Source organism: Chionomys nivalis, chromosome 14 (genome assembly GCF_950005125.1).
Source record: "Chionomys nivalis chromosome 14, mChiNiv1.1, whole genome shotgun sequence".
NCBI lineage: Eukaryota > Metazoa > Chordata > Mammalia > Rodentia > Cricetidae > Chionomys > Chionomys nivalis.
This window is the reverse complement of record NC_080099.1, coordinates 58,449,873-58,471,535: the sequence shown is the minus strand read 5'-3', so window position 1 is coordinate 58,471,535 and position 21,663 is coordinate 58,449,873. Positions and strand designations below refer to the sequence as shown.

Below are 21,663 nucleotides of genomic sequence, written 5' to 3'. Positions count from 1 at the left end.
CCAGTGTTTTAATTAATACAATTTCTGTGTGGTTATTTCGGGTGTAAGCTAGCTGGCTGGCCAGGACAAACAAGTTTCCCTCCCCTTACAACAACTAGTTAATGAGGATTTACTAAATTCATACAGTGTGCTGATTGCCTTTGCTTGTTTATGAAAAATACAAGTAGCTTACACACACACTCACACATAGATACACAGACAAACACACATACATACATACATACACAGGCACACACAAAGACATACCCAGACAAACATGCAAACTCAAAAACAGAGATTTATACACAAACTCATATACACACATAAACACACATGTACATATATACAAACATACACAGAACACACATGCAATCTCTCTCCCTCACACACACACAAACACAAATTCTTTTATCAAAATAAGAACTAGAATTCTAGAGAATACCAATAAACACAAATTTGGAGTCTGATATATGACAGTACATTGCTAGATTCAAATGGAATATAATAATCTGAAACATAAAAATGTCTGTAATAAAAAGAATTGTGACAAATTCTTTCTGAAAAATGCAGATGTTTAAATACAATATTATTAAATAATAATTCATAGGAAAAATGACCTAAAAGATATAGATTTGGCTGACAGGGAAATGATTGACCTCGAAATAATCTTAAATTGATTTTTCAGTTTCTCACAGAAGACAGGTTCAAAGGTTCTCTGTCCTTGGCTGCTTTCTGGGTAAGGATACTCAGGATTTGTTAGCTTTGCCAAGACTGCCTTAGTGGTAAGTTAGTAATAAAAAGAAATCTATCTCACACAGCACTAAGGAAGATGGACTCATCCAGGGATACTGCATCCTGCCTGGGACACCTTTTACCCTTTTGAAATCAGTGAGGCATTAGTGACATTTCTTTTCATTAACAATATAAATTACAGCCTTCACATGGCGCCATGCTCAAACCCATAGTCATAGGTGATGCAGTCACAGGTGTTTCCAGTTTACCTCATCTTGCTGTGAGTTTAGCAGCTGTAGCTTCATGTGCTTCATGTATGCCATGGTGATTGGCATGTTGTAGTCAATCATGCTGGTCACCAATGTAGGAGGCTTTCCATTATCTGCAACAGAACATTTTCAGTCCATGATGAATGTGACACTGTGTTCCAGCTGCAACTTCGGTGTGAATAAGTGCATCTAATTAAAATATAGTCTTCAGTAATTAATGATTAAAAAACTTGAAAGCACTGTAGATGAACTGTACAAAATATAACATGCAAATTTTTACAAACTATGTTGGCCCAAACCAACAAACTGGACAATCCACTATTCCTTATTGTAGAGTAACTTTAAAGATCCTGAATAACAATAAATAAGACTAACATGCTGGTTAAGTGCTTAAAATGTATTTCAGTGAATAGTTGTTTATGTGTGTGTGTGTTTGTGTGTGTATGTATATGTATGTGTGTATTACTGGGATACAAAAGAAATTTACTTTTTATTTTTTTCTTTCTTTTAGGAGTTAGGCTATCTTCTATCACACGGAAGGATCTTAAATGTGCCTATAAGATTAATCTGATTATTGAGATATTTTAATGCTTAACAAAATTATCTCTATAATTCAATAAATAGAAAAGTCAAATTATGCTTATATAAAAATTTTAATTGAAGGCATTTTATGTAATCTATAATTTTTTCAAAAAAGGTATTCTATAGATTGGAAAAGTTATTTATAGAATTGAACTTTCTTGCTGAGTATATCTAAAATACCAAAAAGTAGTACCATGGTGGAAATTAAAACAGTGTTATAAAAATAATACTTGTACTGTTGAAATTTCTTTCTAGGAGTGGATCCTGAATTATTTTGTAAGTAGGTACACAGGATCCACTGCTCACAACTTGAAGAAATGAGATGTTATGACTTGTTGAAATGTTTCATTCTTCTACATTTTTATAAAACATAAGGTATAAATTGACCATATGAAGAAAAATGACTTCAAATCTCACTATTGGGCACTGTGGCTACCTTTGTGGTCGGTTCCATCTGGGTTCAAGTGCATTCTTTTCTGACACTCGGAACAGCTCATTAGAAACCTTGTCACCGCTTCTCTTGGTAGGAAGGCGTAGCTTTCTGAAATCTGAAATGATTCACAAAACAACAGTGTTATTGTAGGAGCTGACTGAGCAGGAGTCCCCAGAAATAATCTTGTCTTTCCCAATAAGACGCGTTATTCCATAATGGCGGTAAGCACAATGAAGGCATGCACGGCAAACCATGCATCATTTCAAGAAATATCTTTCCAGCTTGATCAGGTGACACTTCACAACAGCCAGAAATGTCGTGTAAAGGACAAAGCATTGGCTGCATCTGGGTAGATGTGTGCTTTTGGTTTCTGCTTTTCTTTTAGGAAAATAATCGCAATATGCAGAGATTCTTGTGGATTTTCAGCATTATTGAATATTGCTCTTTAAACTTACTCATAGCAAGATTAAATTTGGGCTCATTTCATCCATATATTTTAAAATTTAGCCCCAATGAGAGGCAATGAACTTTGGATTCTGCATACTGATTATTTCCGCATTATTGCTTTAAAATATTTTAAGAGAATAAGCATAAAATTCATGTATATACTGTAGCAGTTAATTCTCCTCTCCACAAAAAATGACACACTTGGGAATGAGCTTGGGCCACCTAGCTTATTTATTTTATTCAACTTTCATAATTTATATCTAGAATAGATCATATTGCCAGAGTAGTATTTCCTACACTCTATACAAACCTTATGTTTAGAACTATACTATAATCTTGTTTTAAGACAGCAATTGATACTCCTGTTATGATGACTTGCTTAACATTAAGTTTTCTATGAAAGTGTTTCTCTAACCAAAACAGACAACTCTGTGATGTAAAAATGTAGATTCTAGGCCTTTCCCTATGAAAGCTAGTGCTGACTCACAGTGCTACTGGAAGTCTGATGCCAGCAACTCGTTTTTCCCAAGAGTTCTACAAAACAAATGAATGTTCTACAAAACAGATGATGGTGTCAGTAGGAGGAACAACTGAGCTATAAATTTGATGCATACCTTTGGATCATTTCTTAGGTGTATGCCTGACTATTACAAACACGGATATTTCAAGTTAGTATAAAGGAGAAGGAAATGTGTAGCCAATCTATCATTGAAAGAACGTGTGTGCCCACTTGCTTGATCACACGGAGGTGAGTTTTGCTGCTCCATGCCTCAGAAGGAGCACATCATGGAAGAAGCAGCAAATGCTAAAACCCAACTGCAAAGCTCATGCTTTTGATTTGATGCCTTAATCAGGAATTCCCATTGACCCTTACAAAAAAAGCATGAAACAGCTCTCTAAGACTTGCTCAACAAGAAGGAAATTGTGCCTGATACTGGAAACCTAAGTAAATACTCAATGCCAGTGAAGTCATGGTTATTGGAGGAAAATTTACAACCACTAACTTACTACACCAGTACAATCCTGACAACAATTTAAACATTTATCCTTATAACCACAGATAAATGTAGTCTGAACTCTTCATCAAGGAAACTTCTCTTTCAACACATGGAATCTATTATAAAAACCCACAACCCATCAAAATGCAAAGTTGTGAATCCCAGTTCCAATAAATATATCTACAGAATACTTCTAAGACAACATTGAGGGAGAGGAGGTGGAAGGACTATACTAGGCAGAGAATCAGGACTTTGTTGTGAGATTGTTTCTCCCAGTAACATCAGAAGCTATACTTGTTAAGTCTCACCAACATAACTGCCCAAACATGGGCTGAACAGGATAACACCAATGAACCTGCCAGGAGGGCTGTACCCTACATGAATAACTATAGGCAATGGAAGAAAACTGGGAGCAGGATAGGTGATCCCTCAGGAAAAACACTGACCACAAAGCATTGACCACAACAACTGCTCAGGCATATGAAGTGAAGACCCATGGAAGGTTTCACATATTTTCCTTATTTCTTAAACACCCACTATCTCAACTCCTTTCCTGATCTCTTCCAAACCAAGCCCCCCAGGAGTTTTAATAGTGATATCATCAAGGGAGAGAAAGAAGAGAGCCCAGAATCATCTCATCATGGAAAACTATACTTGTTTAAACAAGAGGCCACCATTCAAGACTACTGTACTAGCATAAGAGAGTACCACATAGATAGGACACAGAAATAGGAAGAACACTCAATGAGGAAGGTAGAAACAGCAATTTCATGCTGCCGTGTTACAACTATTCCTCAAATCCATGTATCAGAACTTAGCAAAGGAGATCCTATGTATGGCTGAAGGAGAGAACTGGACCTCAGTTTAGAACTGGACCTCAATGGCCACCCTACCGTCACGCTCCAGCATACATTTTTTACATGTGACCAAAATTGAGTTGTAATTAACTTAAAATAGTATAACTATGAAATATTCTGTGTAAGCTGCTTAGGAACAAAAAAAAATCCCATAGCAAATAGACTATTGATAAGAACCAAGACTTGACTTCAAAAGTTAGCAAGTCATAAATGAAGACGGTTTATGAGGAAGGATCTTTATATTATATGACAGTTGGAAACAAATAAAAAATCCAGAGTAAATTCTTACTCATAAAGAATTATTCTAAATGGAAGTGGACTAAGTTCTCCAACCAAAAACCACAGAGGGCTGAATGGTAAAAATAAAGATAAAATCCATATATAAGCCATCTATTCATGAAAGATTTCTATAAAGAATAAAATGAATGCATGCAGAAAATGAATATGTCTAAAATTATGCAACTGACAATCAAAAAAGATAGGTGGCTTTATCTGTATTAGACATAATAGTATCAAAATGATATAAAGACTTTAAGTATACACATGTTCAATACAGTACCTAAAGATATAAAGGAAGTAGTAATATAGCTAAAGAGAATGGCAGACAGCAATAGGACTGATTTGATGGAGACTTGATGTCTAGATCCCTCCTGGGTACCAGATGTATAGGAGTTCAGGTCACCCATGTGAAATCCGTCCAAATGCTGTAAACCACCTATAAATCACTGGCACTTCTTTATACAGTTTAATTGTTAGGCAGATTGGGAGTGGGTGGTGCATGTTTTGGGGAGAAGATGTAGGCATATCTCTGTGAGTTCAAGGCCAGCCTGGTCTACATAGTAAGGTCCAGGCCAGTCAAGGGTACATAGTAAGACTTTGTCTCAAAACATAGCCCATCCTTTTCTGAAAAGAAATGGAGGAGGAGAAGATGGGGCTGGGGCAAGACATGAAAGGGGGGGGCATGAAAAGAGAGAAGGAAAGGGAAACTGTGATTGGAATGTAAAACAAACAAAACACAAAAATAAAGATAAAAGCTAAATGCTTCACAAATCATTGTCCATGTGTTTTGTTCAAATGTAAAATTTTACATGTTTTTTATCTATTGTTGTTCAATCTATAAATGTAAAACTTGCATAAGTGGTGGGCTGACCATGGAATAGCAATGGAGGAATTCTGAACCTTCTTAAGTGGTGGGATGACTACGGAATAACAATGGAGGAATTCTGAACCTTCTTAAGTGGTGGGATGACCATGGAATAGCAATGGAGGAATTTGGGACCTTCATAAGTGGTGGGCTGACCATGGAATAGCAATGGAGGAATTCAGAACCTTCTTAAGTGGTGGGCTAACTATGACATCATAATAGAGGAACTCAGTACCTTCATAAGTGGTAGACTGACTATGACATAACAGTGCAGGAACTCGGCACCTTCATAAGTGCAGGGATGACTATGAAAGAGCAATTGAGGAATTCAGTCCCTTTCTTTCAACCATGAACAAAGTAAGAAGCACCAGACATGAGTGACGCTTTGAACCACCATGACAACAGAATGTTCATCCTTCTTAAGAACACACAACAGCTTTCAGGAAAGAACATGTGTGTGACAATGAATCAAGACTCAGACCCTACAAAACTTTTCCTCTGAATGCTGCTGTGAAATTAGACATTATCCAAAGGAAGGCTAAAGAGATAGCTCAGTGGATAAACGTGCTTGCTGCTCTTGCACAATGCTGGAGTCCATGTCCAAGCCCTTACATTAGGCAGCTAGCAACAGCCTGCCACTCCAGCTCCAAGGAAACCCATGCCTTCCCTTGCCTCTGAAAGCACATGAATACACAAATCAAAATGAAACACAATCTCTTTTTAAAAGGAAAGGAAAGTATCAAAGAGAAAAAGATGAAATACAATCTCTTTTTTAAAAAAGCAATTATGTAAGAGGAAAGTTAGAATATTCACAAATGCCTGAAAACTAGTTAACAAATTTCTAAGCAATGAATGAGTAAATAAATTTAAAACAGAAAATACCTTGAAACAGCTGAAATGGAAGAACAAGCCTAGTGGTTGGCATACAAGACAAAGGGTTCTAAAAGAAAAGGTATTAGTGACAAACACCTACATTATGATATAAAAGAAAAGTTTTCAGATAAACAGCTTTACAGCTGAATAATATAGAAAAATGTGCAAACATTTAAACCATGGTTAAAGGAGAAAGAAAGCTTCCATACTATAAAAAGACTACATAAATTCAAGTCTACTAAATCACCCCTAAGAGAATACTAAAAATGATAATTTGGATTAAAGAGAAAAATGAACACAAATGAGAGGCCTCAAAAAGAACTACAAATTTGAAAAGAAAACACGAAATTGTCTCTGATTATGGATGACATGATTTTTACATTTACAGAAAACTGTAAAATCCAGCAAGAGCTGTTAACAAATTCAGGAAGGAGACAAGATAAAAGATACCAAGAAAACAGCTGTATTTCTACATATAGTAAACTATCCTCCAATTTATAAATACCATTTAAACAGTGGCAACAATGAGATAAATGGGTATATTTAATAGAGTATTTTAAAGTTCCAAGTGTTAAGGACTACAAAATGCTTTTATTTATGATACAGTGTCCTACTCTACAGCTCAAGCTTGACTGTAACTCACTCAGCCCGGATTTGCATTTAACCCATGACAATCCTCTTGCTCCTGACCCCCAAATGCTGAGAATACAGGCATCAGCTACCATACACAGGTTAAGCAACAACTGATGAAAAAATTGAAGATATCATTATATGGTAGAATTCCATATGTTTATGACTGAAAGAATTAATATTATTAAAGTGTCCTTACAACTCAAAATGATCCCTAGTTTAAATATAACTCCTATAAAATCCCAATAATTCATATAAGCATAAAAACTTAAATTCATTTGGAACCACAAGAGGCTGTTTACATGTCAATACAATTGAGCAAGATATAAACTACTTGATTTCAAAGCATCCTCCAAGGCTACAATAATCAAAACTGTCTAATAGTGACACAAATACACAGCTAAATCAATGAAACAAGATATACTGAACATAAATCTATGGATTGTAATAAATTGGTCTTAAACAAATGTGCCAAGAACGTATGTGAGGAAGGGATGATCATTTTAATAAGAAGTAAATAGAAAATCAGATACATAAATACAAAACAAAGGTTAGCCCACTCCTATGTTAAAACAGCAACTCAACATGAGGGAAAGACTAAATGACCTGAAATTTTTGACATATTGAAAGGAAATATAGGTAAAATCTTGACAATGAGTGATGGCTTTCTAGATATGGTCACAAAAACAAAATCAAAACAAAAAAAATGAGATTGCAACTGATACAATTTTTTCAAAGAAAAAGAAACTGAATAGTATAAAAAGTTAACCTATCAGATGAGAGAAAATATTTACAAACTATGTTTCAATAAAAGTGCTAATGTTGAAAATATATGAAGGATTCAAATAACAAATAAGAAAACAATCCAGTTTTTAAAAATGCTCTGCTACGGCCTGAATCTTGCATTATTTCCAAGTTCTTATGTTTTAGTCCTTACTGCTGTGGTATTGGGAGGTGAACAGGTCACTGATGGAGCCCTCATGAGAGGGACCCAAAGGACCTTTATCACTGCTCTCGTCTAAGAGACTTAAGGGAAGTTGTTCTCTTTCTTTTTTTGCCTTAAACTACATGAGAGTTCTTGATTTTGGCATTAATTTCACAAAGTATTATTATAGCAAGATAATGTGTTATTGACTCTAAAAGTATACATATCTTGTCTTTTATTTATGCAACAAAAATGTAAACAAAACAACAACAAGTGTTGATGTTTTTGAAGAAGGCACTAGACAAAAAAAATATTAGAAAGGCGTTACATGATCTGAGTTGGCAGAATACTATTAAACCACTATTAATACTATAAAAACCCACCATTTTACTAATGTAACTTGTAGATTGAATGACATTCTCTCTAAATTCTAATGACATTCCTCACAGAATTAGGGAAAAATTCAAATCCAAATGGTAACACAAAAGACAATGGACAGGGAAAGCAATCCTTACTCACCCCCTAAAACTGAGGATGTATTCAACAGATAATCACAAACTACACAACAGAGCCATAGTAACAAAGACATCATAGTAGTAATGTTAAAATAGACATGTGGAACAAAGGAACCAAATACAAAACCCACAAGCAAACCCACAAATTTATATTTTGACAAAAATGTAAAGAATACACACTGGATAAAAGAAGACTGAACAAGTAATATTGGTAAACCCAGATATCTACCTGCAGAAGTATGAATCCACATCTCTCACCTTGAACAATAATCAATTAAAAATCTATCAAATTTTGATACATTAATATGTGAAATGCTGAAAAACCACCATAGGAAAACACTTCCAGAAAGAGGCTTATGTAATGACCCTCTGAAAACAAGACTTCAATAGCAGAGGATATCATGCCAAGAAGTGACTAATCGGGTTGCATTAAATGACAAAGATTCACAGAAAAAGAAATAAATAGAATGAAGACACAGACAAACTATGAAATGAAAAAAAAATTCCCAACTACACTTCAGATAGGGTGTTAAAACCTGAAATGAGAAAATAAGTATAAAACTTAAGCCTAAAAAAAGTCTAAAGTTGCCCATTAACTAATGAGTCAATGGATTAAATAGACAGTTTTCAAAAGAATAAACATAGATGATCAATATATTGTTAAAAGTGATTTATGCCCTGAGATGGGCAAATGGGAGTTAAAACTCACTCTAGTCAGAGTGTGAGATGATGTGGGAAAAGAAGAACTCATCTATGGACATCAGTGTGGAAGTTCTAGAAAAAAGGATAGAACTACCATATGACAAAGTACCACAATTGGGCACATACCCAAAGGCCTCTATATCCCATCAGAGAGTTACTTGCATATTCATTTTCACTGCTACACTCTTCCCAGTAGCAGTAAAATGGAATGATAGTAGATACTCATCAAGAGATAGATGGATACTAACTCTCTGAAACATACATATGAAGGATTTTTATTAAGTCATAAAGAAAAATGAAAATATGAAATTTTCATAAGATGAATAGATCTGGAAATTACTACACTCAGTGAGGTAACAAATATTCAGAAAGATGAATGTTGCAAATATATTTAAAAATTCTAGCTTTGACCATGACATATGGGTACATACTTAAATGCATTGGTACAAACCAAGATAGTTGAAAGGCTACCCTGACTGTGGAGAAAAGATTTTGAGGAAGTGAGGGAGGAGTAATACATACTTGTAATCAGAAAGTACAAAAGAGACTACCAGTGTTGGAAGAGTTTAGGGGAGGGAAAATATATGGAAGAAGGCAAAGATCAACCAAGACAAAGTATTATGAAAACACCAAAATGAAAGTTATTACTTTGTATGTTAACTAAAAACCAAACAAAACCCACAAACTCTGAGGCAACATTCAAAACTTATGTTCACAAAATATATCTTTGTAAATAAACTTTAAGGCTCTTAAATTGCCTACATTTGAAAAAATAAATTTAACAGAGTCTGGAGACAAAATACTCTCGCTTGATCCTGTGGATATCATTTTTTAGTGTTATGTACAATCATATTAAAACATTGTTAAGAAGTCCCCCTTAAATACGAGTTATATGGTAAGGACCCTTATGACCATGCCAATGAAAGTACTATTTGCATTGGCTGATATGGAAGGAGGAAAGCCTCAACACCCTTTATGTGATAAACAACAACAGTTCTAAGCAAATCTAAAACATTGTTGGTGAAATGGCTCAGTAAAATTCTTGCCTGACAAGTATGAGAACCCGAGCTCAGATATCCAGCATTCATGTAGAACACTGGGTGTCAGTGTACACTTAGACTTCTACCCCTGGGAATGTATAGGCAGCAAGAAACCTGGAGTTTGCTGCGTAGCCAGCAACTTGTGAGCTGGAGGTTCAGGAAGAGATGACGTTCCATAAAGTAGGATATCAATCTCTGGCCTCTACATACAGTACACATGCCCCTGCACATACGTTTACACACACACACACGCGCGCATGCGCACACACAACTCTAAACATGAAAAACTTATAAATAAAAAAAGCAAAATATTAGATGCTGGGTGTCCATCTTGACAGTAAATCAACTGTGTCACAAATGTGAGGTCTGGGGCCCATTCGAAAATAAATCCTACAAAGAAAAAATCTAAAATTGAAAATCTATCTCTTCAGCCCCCAAATTGGATGACAGCATTTTTAAAAAATGAATTGAAGAATAAAAGCATGAAAAGCACAAAGGAACTGGCTCCAAGATTTTGTGAGACCAAAAAAGAGACAGCCATATTAGGGACAAAAGCTTGGTCTGGGTGGCAATGTTAATGAACTCCCACAATTTGGAGAGACTGTAGAACTACATGCACTCATCAAGACAAAAGTGACTTTAATCAAGCCAGGACGTACCTTTGGTTCATCTGAAGATAGCAGAGCACAGTCACGTCCATTTTTAGCACTGAAGCCTAGTATAACTCCATCCAATCAGATTTGTCTATGTTTAGTATTTGTGGAAACTATGTAAGGGAAATTGGCCAGGACTGCTCAGGGACAATCGCAGCAGGTATGACTCAAGATGGCTATAACTGTGTCAAGCTGAATTCACGGAACTAATTTGGAAAAATAGTAGCAAACTGATCCTCCTGCAAGATCAGATCAATGATCCAGCTGTAAAGGGGTCAATCCTACTTTTCCCTATGGATGTTTAAAAACAACTACACAAAAACTCTAACTATTAAGAATGTATTTTTGAGAAATCCACTGACAAGTATTATAACTGAAAGAAAAAGGGCACTCTGCCTGGCCAATCAATGCCCCATTGTTGGGAAGAAAAGAGGACCAGTGTTTAAAAGTCACAAGTCACCCCTTCAGACTCTAAATGTTATTGACCACCCATCCAACACAGTAAAATGCAGGGGGACAAAAGTCAGGTACCAAAAAGAGCTGAAATAAAGAAATCAACTGTAAGTAAACCAACTTGCAGATCTCATCCTGCAAAGTCAGCAGCAAAGAGTACCAAAACTTTATTCTTTTTTACATAAAATCATGTTGATGTGATTGCCTGTAGGTAGGTCAGAGGTCCACACTAGGACTCTACCTCAGTCATTGCCCAAGTTATTTTTTGATACAGGTCTATGATGGAACCTCTAGCCTATCCATTTGGTGACCCAGAAAGTCTCAGGGCCCCCCTGACCCCACATTTTCCAGTGATGGCATTATAAGCATGCATCCCCATGTGCAGCTATGACATCAGAGCACAGGGCTCGGGTGTTCCTGCTTATGGGCAATCACTTTACCTACTGAGACATGCCCGTTACACACACTTTTTAAATACGAAAAATTTGCATTTAATTAATAAATTTTTATTCCAACTTGGATCTGAATATGTAAGTGTAAAGGTTAATCTGTTATGAGAATCATTTAATAACAAGTAGTTGTCTTGTTGAATTTTTTGTTTTGTATCTCATGGTTGTATAATTCATCTTTATTTCATTAATCAAAACACAAAGTACTGAAATCTGAGAGCAAAACTTATACCAGGAAATCTGGAATGAGATTATTTGTCCCATGATTTCATTCTCAGCACCAGTCATATTTCTCTAATGTCAAATGAATTACATATATCCTTTCAGCAGAAAGAGTATACAACTTGTACAGAAACACATAATTCTCAGGTCTGTGAATAGGGAAGTATAAACCATTCTCATGATTAACATTCACGCATATTATATGATACCATGACCTGGTTCAGACGTGTTACAGAGGAAATCCTTACCAACCCATCAATGTAAGGTCCTGCTTCCTGTTTAACCCTCACAATAGTCCTGCAAACAATTCTCTATTCCCCTGTGATGATTCTTCTGAAAAATGAAGAAACTATACATTAGAGTGGTGTGTATTTTGCAATCAAATGCAAGGCAAAATTTGACAATGTGGTTTTGGGTCTGTCTCTTGGGTCACTCTAAATTTCTAAATTATATGCACCTCTGGCTACGGTCACTTGAATGAAACAGAAAACACAGTGTTAGAAGAGTAATCTTACAGTGTAGGGTAAGTATTCTAATACATTTACATTGTCTGCTGACATGAGGTTCTGTATTCATATAAAGTGTTCTAACTTGTTTGGGCTCAGTATTCTGAACAGAGGGTACAACAACTAACCTGGTCTCAGTTTACAAAATTTCATGAGAAAGATATCCGAATACACAGTAAAAATGCATAATTCTACTTGAAAGAAAGTAATTGACTATTTAACATATTCCAGGAGAACTGGCAGCTAAAAGTGTGGCTTATCAGCAATGCCATATTATTTGAAGAGTGAGGACTTCTGATATTAATGCAATGAAGTAGAGGAATGAAGTCATTTTCTTATCTAAAGGAATAAGATTTCATCTCTACATTGGGCATTTACATTTCTTCTTTCCACCTGGTTTATTTAATAAACCAGGGACAGACATAATAAAACTACATTGAAATACTATTTCATCCAGTCAGATTGGCTGCCATTCAAGATGGAAGTCTATGCCTGTAATCCCAACACTCGGGAGACTGAGGCAAGAGAATTTCTGTGAAGCCAGCATGCAAAAAATAGAGAATTGCAAATAAACCTGGCTCTAAGGGAAAACCTCATCACAAAACAGGAAGGAAAAAAGGAAGGAAGGAAGGAAGGAAGGAAGGAAGGGAGGGAGGGAGGGAGGGAGGGAGGGAGGGAGGGAGGGAGGGAGGGAGGGAGGGAGGGAGGGAGGGAGGGACAAACGAGAGGGAAAAGGGTGGGAAAGAAAAGGGAAAAGGAACAAAAATGACAGGAAATACCGTTAAGATGAAGGGCAAAATGAACCTAGGTTCATAGCTGGTCAGAATGCAGCTGTTAGCATCATCAAGGCTATCAGTATAAAAGTTCATGAATGAAGTAGAATTAGAATCACCATATGATCCAGCTACACCACTACTGACTATTTATCTGAAGGAATCAAACTCATCATAGCATGGACATGCTTGCACTGTTTACTGTAACATTATTAAAAACAGCCAAAATAGGAAACCAAGCTGAGGCCTAGTAACAGATGAATGGATAAGGAAATATGTAATGTGTATATATATAGTCACATGTAGTGAGGAGCGGCGGGCTGCGTCCCGCATGGCTAGCTTATGCCCCAAAATAATTACACAGAAACTTTATTCTTTTAAACACTGTCTGTCCCATTAGTTCCAGCCTCTTATTGGCTAATTCTCACATCTTGATTAACCCATTTTTAATAATCTGTGTAACACCACAAGGTGGTTTACCAGGAAAGATCTTAACCTGTGTCTGTCTGGAATGGGAGAATCATGGCGACTGACTGACTCGGCTTCTTTCTCCCAGCATTCTGTTCTGTTTACTCCGCCTATCTAAGCTGCTGTCCTATCAAAAGGGCCAAGGCAGTTTCTTTATTAACCAATAGACATATGACCCTCTTCCATCAGTCACAGAGAAGAATAAAATTATGTCTTTTGCAGGAAAATAGTAAGCAAAATAGACTCAGACAAATATGTGTGTCTTTTTATACGTACAAACTAAATATATGTTCATATGTACATGTGCAAATACATGGCATGTAAACAGAAGGGGAACTATTTGAGAAAGGAATGTATTAAGGGAGAAAAGAGGTGAGAAGAAGGGAGAGCCAATGTGTTGAAAAATAGAACCCATATATGTTTTTTCTATAGTTGTATATATTTTTATATAATTTTAAATAAACTCTCATGTCATTTTATATGACCTCAATGCAGAAAATAAGAGTATTTGGGGGCAGAAAGGGAACAGCAGGAGGGAGGAGAGGCCAGTAAGAGATGGGGAGGTGAATAAGGTGTGTGTGTGTGTGTGTGTGTGTGTGCAAATATATATGAAACTCTCATACAGAAACCCACTATTTTGTACACTTATAAAAGAGCAAACTTAGAGTCACTCATGCAGGAAGATGGCTTTGCTTGTCTGCAATACTAATGGCCAAACCAAGGGCTTCAGGCGTGGTAGGCAGGCTCTCTGTTGCTGAGCTACATCAATGACAAGGAAGTGGTATGATTTGTGTTTAGAATGTGACTCTTTTCATATTCTGAGCTAGAGAGCAAGGAAAAGTTCATACTGTCACCATAGTTTATAAAAAAAACTCTCTATATTAATTTACATGGTAAGAATTAACACATATGAAAATCACAACTTTTCCCCAATATTGCACAGCATGTTCTTGTGAAACTTTGCCCCTTAAAGGTCAAACCACTGTAATTATTTTTATGAAACCTTATTCATAATAGGTGAAGAATAAATTACATAATCATCTTCTAGTGAAATTTCTTTTCTCTGCCTTTGGGAAAACATTTAAAATAAACTATCTGCAACACATATAACATGATATGCAGCTGGTAAAAATATTTTTAAATTAATTAAATTAAATAGAATTGAAAAGAATTTCAAAAATCTAAATACAAATCTTATTCAAAGCTGTAAAGTCACATACAGTGGTATACAGAAAGAGTTCTGTCTAAAGAGAGACCTAAGCTCTGGACGGCACAGCCGATTGAATAAGCCTCTCAACCTTTATGTATCTTGTGAATTACATAGAAAAGACTTAAGACTAAAAGTGCCTACAGAACTCTCACATTTGGCAAAGAGTGAAATTTTCTGTGTTGCCTGACATACATCCACATACCTAATGTACTGCAGATAAGATGTTACAAAACAAGGACACAAAGGAAAGAAGAGCTGTGCACACAATTATGCTACTACAGAAGAAATCATTTGCAAGGCTTGTAAGGAATACACATAATAATTAAGAGATTTCTCAGCTAAGACACATCTTGTTGCTCTGCATCTTACTGAATGGGTAATCACTGTAATTATTAGCTAATGTTGCTAGATAAAATTCTAGGAACTAACATGGTCAAACAGGCCAAATTATTTGAATCACCTATTGGTAATTACTTGATTAATTTTGCAGTGATTTTTGAAAGCTGCTTTGATGAGTATTCAACATGTAATGTTTGCTAAGTGAGAAGTATAGAAATAGCCACAGTCATGTCAATTAGGCCAGCAGTCAGGCATGCCAACCTGCCAATCAAAATGTGTTCACTGGAGACCTTGAACTTAGCTTCAACACTTTTGAAATGGCTGTACTATGTTGTATCTATATGTTCTATAAATCTGTGCTAATGACCAACAGAATTTCTGTCTCTTCATGATATTTACAATGTTGAAACCAGGTAGACCTGCCTATCAGCCAAGCCCACTGCTGCTAACCTGTGGAGTGCTCTCACACTTGGTTGGGTTCCTCTCAGTCCTATAGTACTACTGGCTTTGCTTCTCCTAGCTTGACACTATTATTTCTCCAGTTTGTCATTTTCAGCCTGTTTTATTTTTCTTTCTTTAATCACTTTCTACATTTAATCTTGTCATGTTTTCACTAGTTCTGAAGGCTGTTTTGTACTCAGCTGAGGCAGGGAAAGATGACTTATTCCAACCAGAGATATGTAGGGTTAATTTTTATTTTTTATTTATGTGCATATGTGTCTTTTGTGTGTCTATGTCATGTGTGGATGGGTGCCCACAAAAGACAGGTAAACTCATTAGATCTCCTAGAGCTGTAGTTACAACTTGTTGTGAGCCAGTTGATGTGGGTTCTGGGGCCAAAATCAGGTCACATGGAAGAAGAGCAATCTCTTTAGACTCGGGATGTTAAACAAAACTAAGATTGCTAGACAAAACATAAGTAATCCAATGTCATTTGATATGTGAGAATATGGGTTTGCATATGAAGGTTATTGTTGTTCCAAATTTAAAACAAAATATTTGGTCAGGAACATCTGAGAATGAGAATGAAAACGCAAGTCCGGGTGTGCAGAAGGAATAGGGAAATGGTCTGTAGGCAATCTTGTTACCACATTGGTCTGAAACAATGTTTTCCAACTTTAAATCATATACTTCACAATATCAACCGTCCTATCCACACATTCATGATGCTGATTGATTGATGGTTTCTACTCCTTGTGATGTTTTTTATATTGCAACCCACTACACGGTCTGGATAACTCCCAGGGGGATGCACCAGGCAGGGAAGAAGCACCGGTGAAAAAACACAGACATGCGTCTGTCTAGCCACAAGATTCTGTGTGGCACTGAGAAGGTGGTAGTAAGTGGCCACATTTATAATGAAAGCTGGCAAAGCCAACAGAGGACTAAAGTGAGTGGGAATATTTTTAGACAATTCAGGTCATTTTTTTCAGACAGCTAAAAGCAATTTGAAGAATTGAGGCAAATGCTTCAAATGTGGTGTGGAATGCAAGACATAATGGAATGTGGTACAGGGGCAAAAATGTCCACTTTCCACAGAGACAGGAAGCCATATAAAGTCACTGCAGGTCCACAAGAGCCTACCAGAGGAAAACACACAGAGGAAATGGCCCACAGCCAAGGCAGAGGAATCTCAGACTATATCATCCTCCCCAGAAGAGCAAGGACAAGGAAGTAAAATGTGGTTCAAGTTAAATGAGAGAACTTTTATTGGAAATAACTTCACTTTAGTAACTATATTCTAATCTAGATACATTGTATTATAAGGAAAATATCTCCTCTATTTGTATGTGCAGGTGCATGTGTGCAGATTTACATGCAAATATACGGAGGCCAGAGGACAACATTCAACTCTTTCAGAGACATAATTCTTCATTAGCCTGGAATTCACCTAGTAGTTTAGGATTGCTGGCAGAAGGCCTGGGAATCCATCTGTGTCTGCACCCCAAGTCTGAGTGTGCAAACCTGAGCCACTGCACAAACTCATCTGTGCCTGCACCCCAAGTCCCAGTGTGCAAACCTGAGCCAATGCACAAGTCCATCTGTGTTTGCACCCCAAGTCTGAGTATGCAAACCTGAGCCACTGCACAAACCTATCTGTGCCTGCACCCCAAGTCCGAGTGTGCAAACCTGAGCCAGTTCACATGTCCATCTGTGTCTGCACCCCAAATCTGAGTGTGCAAACCTGAGCCACTGCACAAACTCATCTGTGCCTGCACCCCAAGTCCAAGTGTTCAAACCTGAGCCAGTGCACAAGTCCATCTGTGTTTGCACCCCAAGTCGCAGACAACAAATCTGAGCCAGTTCACATGTCCATCTGTGTCTGCACCCCAAATCTGAGTGTGCAAACCTGAGTCAGTGCACAAGCCCATCTGTGTTTGCACTCCAAGTCCGAGTGTGCAAACCTGAGCCAGTGCACAAGCCCATCTGTGTTTGCACTCCAAGTCCGAGTGTGCAAACCTGAGCCAGTGCACAAGTCATCTGTGTCTGCACCCCAAGTCCGAGTGTAAAAACGTGATCCATTACACAAGCCCATCTGTGTTTGCACCCCAAGTCTGGGAGTTCAAGCCTGGGCTACTGTTCTGGTTTTTTGGTTTCTCAAGACAGGGTTCCTCTATGTAACAGCCCTGACTATTTTGGAACTCACTCTGTAAATCAGGCTGACCTCAAACTCACAGAGATCAGCCTACTTCTGTCTCTGAGTACAGGCATGGATTAAAGGTATGCACCACCACTGCCCAATCTTTAAAAAAAAATAATAATAAGGGTTCTGGAGATCAAATTCAGGTCATCATACTTGGCAGACATTCTACCTTACTGACCCAAGAGCTTTCTTTTCCTTTTCCTTTCTCATAATAATGGGCTTTATTTTACATTAATTAAAATAATTAATTAAGTGTAACATATCATAATTAAGATAAAACAAAGGTTAACAGTCCCATTTTTGTGTCAGTTCTTATTGAGGACTAATGGGCTTCTAGGAACAGATTGTTGGAAAAGAGAATTCTGACACTAGATGAATAAAATATGAACAGATGGGCCCTGGAAAAGGTTTTGCTCACACATGTTTCCTAATAGTAAGAAGAAAGAATCCCTAAATATTGAGTGAAAATAGGACTCAGCAAAGCCAGTGTTTATAGAATTCCCAGCAGCCTGGAGAACTGCATTGAAACACAAGATTGTGTACATAAGAGTAGAAAACATACCTCTACTTCCCCTTAGGAGCGAGTAGAACATGGTGTGGTCGTGCATCTGCTGGGGCTGGGGACAATGACAAACTCTTCCTGGTCTATTGTTCTGTGTCACAGTCCTGATCTCCTGCCTTTGCTCCCCTCTACACCTTGCCCCTCCTGTGTGCTGCTAATCCAGGAGCATCAGCAGTTTCCTGGGTACATGCATGCCAAGTATACAGTTGTTGCAGACACCTAGCATGGGCAAATAGCCTTCTTATGGTAATGGAAATAGAAGAAGTTTAGGGTTGGAGATATTGTCCAGTAGTCAAGTGTAGCAGCAGGCTGCTTGTTGGTTCCTGGATGCTTAGCCTTGAAATAATCACACAAAACTGTATTATTTAAATCACTGCTTGGTCCATTAACTCTAGCTTCTTATTGGCTAACTCTTACATCTTAATTTAACCCATCTCCATCAATCTGTATTGCCACATGACAGTGGCTTACCAGCAAAGTTTCAGCATGTCTGACTCTGGCGGTGTCTACATGGCTTTGCTCTGACTCCACCCTTCCTTCTCCAGGCATTCACTTTAGTTTTCCCCACCTAGCTCTTTCTGTCCTGCTATAGGTCCCAAGCAGTTTCTTTATTCATTAATGGTAATCACAGCACACAGAGGGGACTCCCACATCAGTTAAGAGTGCTCAGAACACTGGCATAGGACAATTCAGGTCCCAGTACCCTCAAAAGTTGGCTAACAGTTACTTGTAAGTTGATTTCCAGGGGCATCCAATGCCTCTGGTATGCATAAGCACCTGTGCTAATATGCACACACCTACACACAGACACACAGACACATGCATAATGAAAACTAAGAATTAAGTTTTTTAAAAAGATGAAGTTTAGATTTCAGACTCTAGGAGGTAGAGATAGGGTTCCACAATTAGGTGCATTTACTGTTCTTGCAGAGATCCTGGGTTTGATTCCCAGTACCCAAATGACAGCTCACCCTCTCTCATCTGTAACTCTAGCTCCATGAGATTTGATGCCCTCTTCTGACCTCTGTGGCCCCCAGATACACGTGCTGCATACATACATGCAGGTAAACCACTCATAAACATTAGATATGAACAAATAAACGTTTGGCTTTGAGACTCTGCTAATGAATTTGTTCCTTTGTTGCCATCCTTGTTTTCTTAGACAGGTGAGGTTCAGGGGGTGATGGGAGTGACAGTAAGATAATGTAACAAGGAGGAAAAATCAGTTATCTCAATTTTAAAATTGCTCAACATCTGGGAAATTAGTTTTTAAAGGCACTACATAAAGAACTTATCACACGGTTCCCTTTTAAAAATGTCACATCTGGGATACTCACTATGATCGTGGGTGAATTTTCCAAGCAATGAACGGACAGTTTTGATTTCCGTCATGACTAGGAGCTATGCCGCTGAAAGCACAATCTTAAGGAAGAATCTTTTAAGGGCGTGAAGTACTTACAGAAATGCCTCCTGTCTATCCCAACCTCTCTCACCTCTTCTTGGAAGATATGTTTTATAATTCATAATATAAAACTTTTAATATTTACACACCTACTGGATTTTTCTGGCAATAGCTATGTTGTTTACATGTTCTATACCAATATGGAAAAAAAAGGAAATACTAGGTATAAATTTCAAATTCTCAGAAGCATCTAAATCACCATCTTAGCTTCTTTACAGACAGTCTTATTAATCATGGCAGTGTCTGAGTGATGCTCGGGTACACCGTGGTACCCACTGACCATGGGGACAGTGTCTGAGTGATGCTCAGGTACACTGGTTGCCCGTTGACCATGGGGACAGTGTTTGAGTGATGCTCAGGTCCACTGGGTGCCCGCTGACCATGGGGACAGTGTCTGAGTGATGCTCAGGTACACCGTGGTGCCCGCTGACCATGGGGACAGTGTCTGAGTGATGCTCAGGTACACCGTGGTGCCCGCTGACCATGGGGACAGTGTCTGAGTGATGCTCAGGTCCACTGTGGTGCCCGCTGACCATGGGGACAGTGTCTGAGTGATGCTCAGGTCCACTGGGTACCCGCTGACCATGGGGACAGTGTCTGAGTGATGTGCAGGTCCACTATGGTGCCTGCTGACCATGGGAACAGTGTCTGAGTGATGCTCAGGTCCACTATGGTGCCTGCTGACCATGGGAACAATGCCCTGAGGAGAGAGAGCTGTGTGAGGAACAGCACAGAAAAAATAGGATTAAAAACTTACTTATTTTTATGAAATGAAAATAACTGATTTTCTAATTCTGGTGAAAGCCATTCTCAGTTCAGTGAGATGCATGCCTAAATGCCTGGGGGGGGGGGAGGGTGATGTGTGTAGGTCACTGTGAGGCACAGTTGACCCAAAACAAAATAGACTTTTTGTCACATACTTAAATAGAAAACATCTATTTCTCTCACTTCTTCCCACATAAACAATTCTTCATTTTTTAAAACAAAAATATCCGTTTCATTTTAATAATTATGACAGTATTTGAAGCAAGCACTGTGTTAAAACCTTTACATATATGATTTATGGTCATCTAAACAGCAGCTTCAAAGTAATAACAATGCCAAGATAACAGCACAGAATTTCCACTCTCAGGATGCAGACTCATGGCATCACAACGGGTACGTTCTCTTTCTAATAACTCACTCAAACCCTCTATATCGTGCTCGTTTCTGCAATGGTACCCTATACCAATTTGATACCTAGATAACCGTTTAGGCATATGCACATGTTTTCTTGATAAATTCAGAGTTTTATTCACTGCAACACGATGGTACCCAGGAAAGCAAAATCCTCTGAAGTGAATGGGAATCCTATCCTATCCAGTATTAACTGCTCCTGGTACTTTACAAAGCTGTAGTATCTCACTTTCACCACTAGGGTGCACTGACGTTGCAATTTACTAGGTAGATGCAGCCTAATGGAAATGCTCACACAGGTTGATTTCCTTCCAGAAAAGCTGATTTGGACATGATTGTTTAATAAGAAATTCATTTAGGACATCTAATTTGATGTTAGTCAATGACAATTTTTTTTCTGTAAGTTCTCACATCTTTTGACTGTCTCCACTGCCAACAAAAATGACTCCAGTGTTTCAAAGATCTGTGTGACATCTCTGCCACTATCATAGATAACACTACGTCAGCTTTGATAAGGGGAGCATACTGACCTTCTGACTTAGGTTCCTAGATGAGTTAAATGGCCAAGTCATTGATTCTTTTTTAGTTGTTTCCCCTCCATGTTTGTCCACATATGTTTT

The 21,663-nt window shown here is 37.7% G+C and overlaps 1 protein-coding gene across 7 annotated transcripts in view; it reads right to left on the bottom strand.

The window, feature by feature from the left end:
* The window catches only part of Nol4 (nucleolar protein 4), a 372,059-nt gene that overhangs the window by 238,071 nt on the left and 112,325 nt on the right, over window positions 1–21,663 (bottom strand). For all 7 annotated transcript variants that reach the window (XM_057789161.1, XM_057789158.1, XM_057789164.1 and 4 more), the window contains 2 exons: window positions 1,999–2,110; window positions 981–1,093 (listed from right to left, as the gene is read on the bottom strand). In XM_057789161.1, coding sequence (XP_057645144.1) covers window positions 981–1,093; window positions 1,999–2,110 — 225 coding nt within the window. The remainder of the gene's footprint in view (window positions 1–980; window positions 1,094–1,998; window positions 2,111–21,663) is intronic.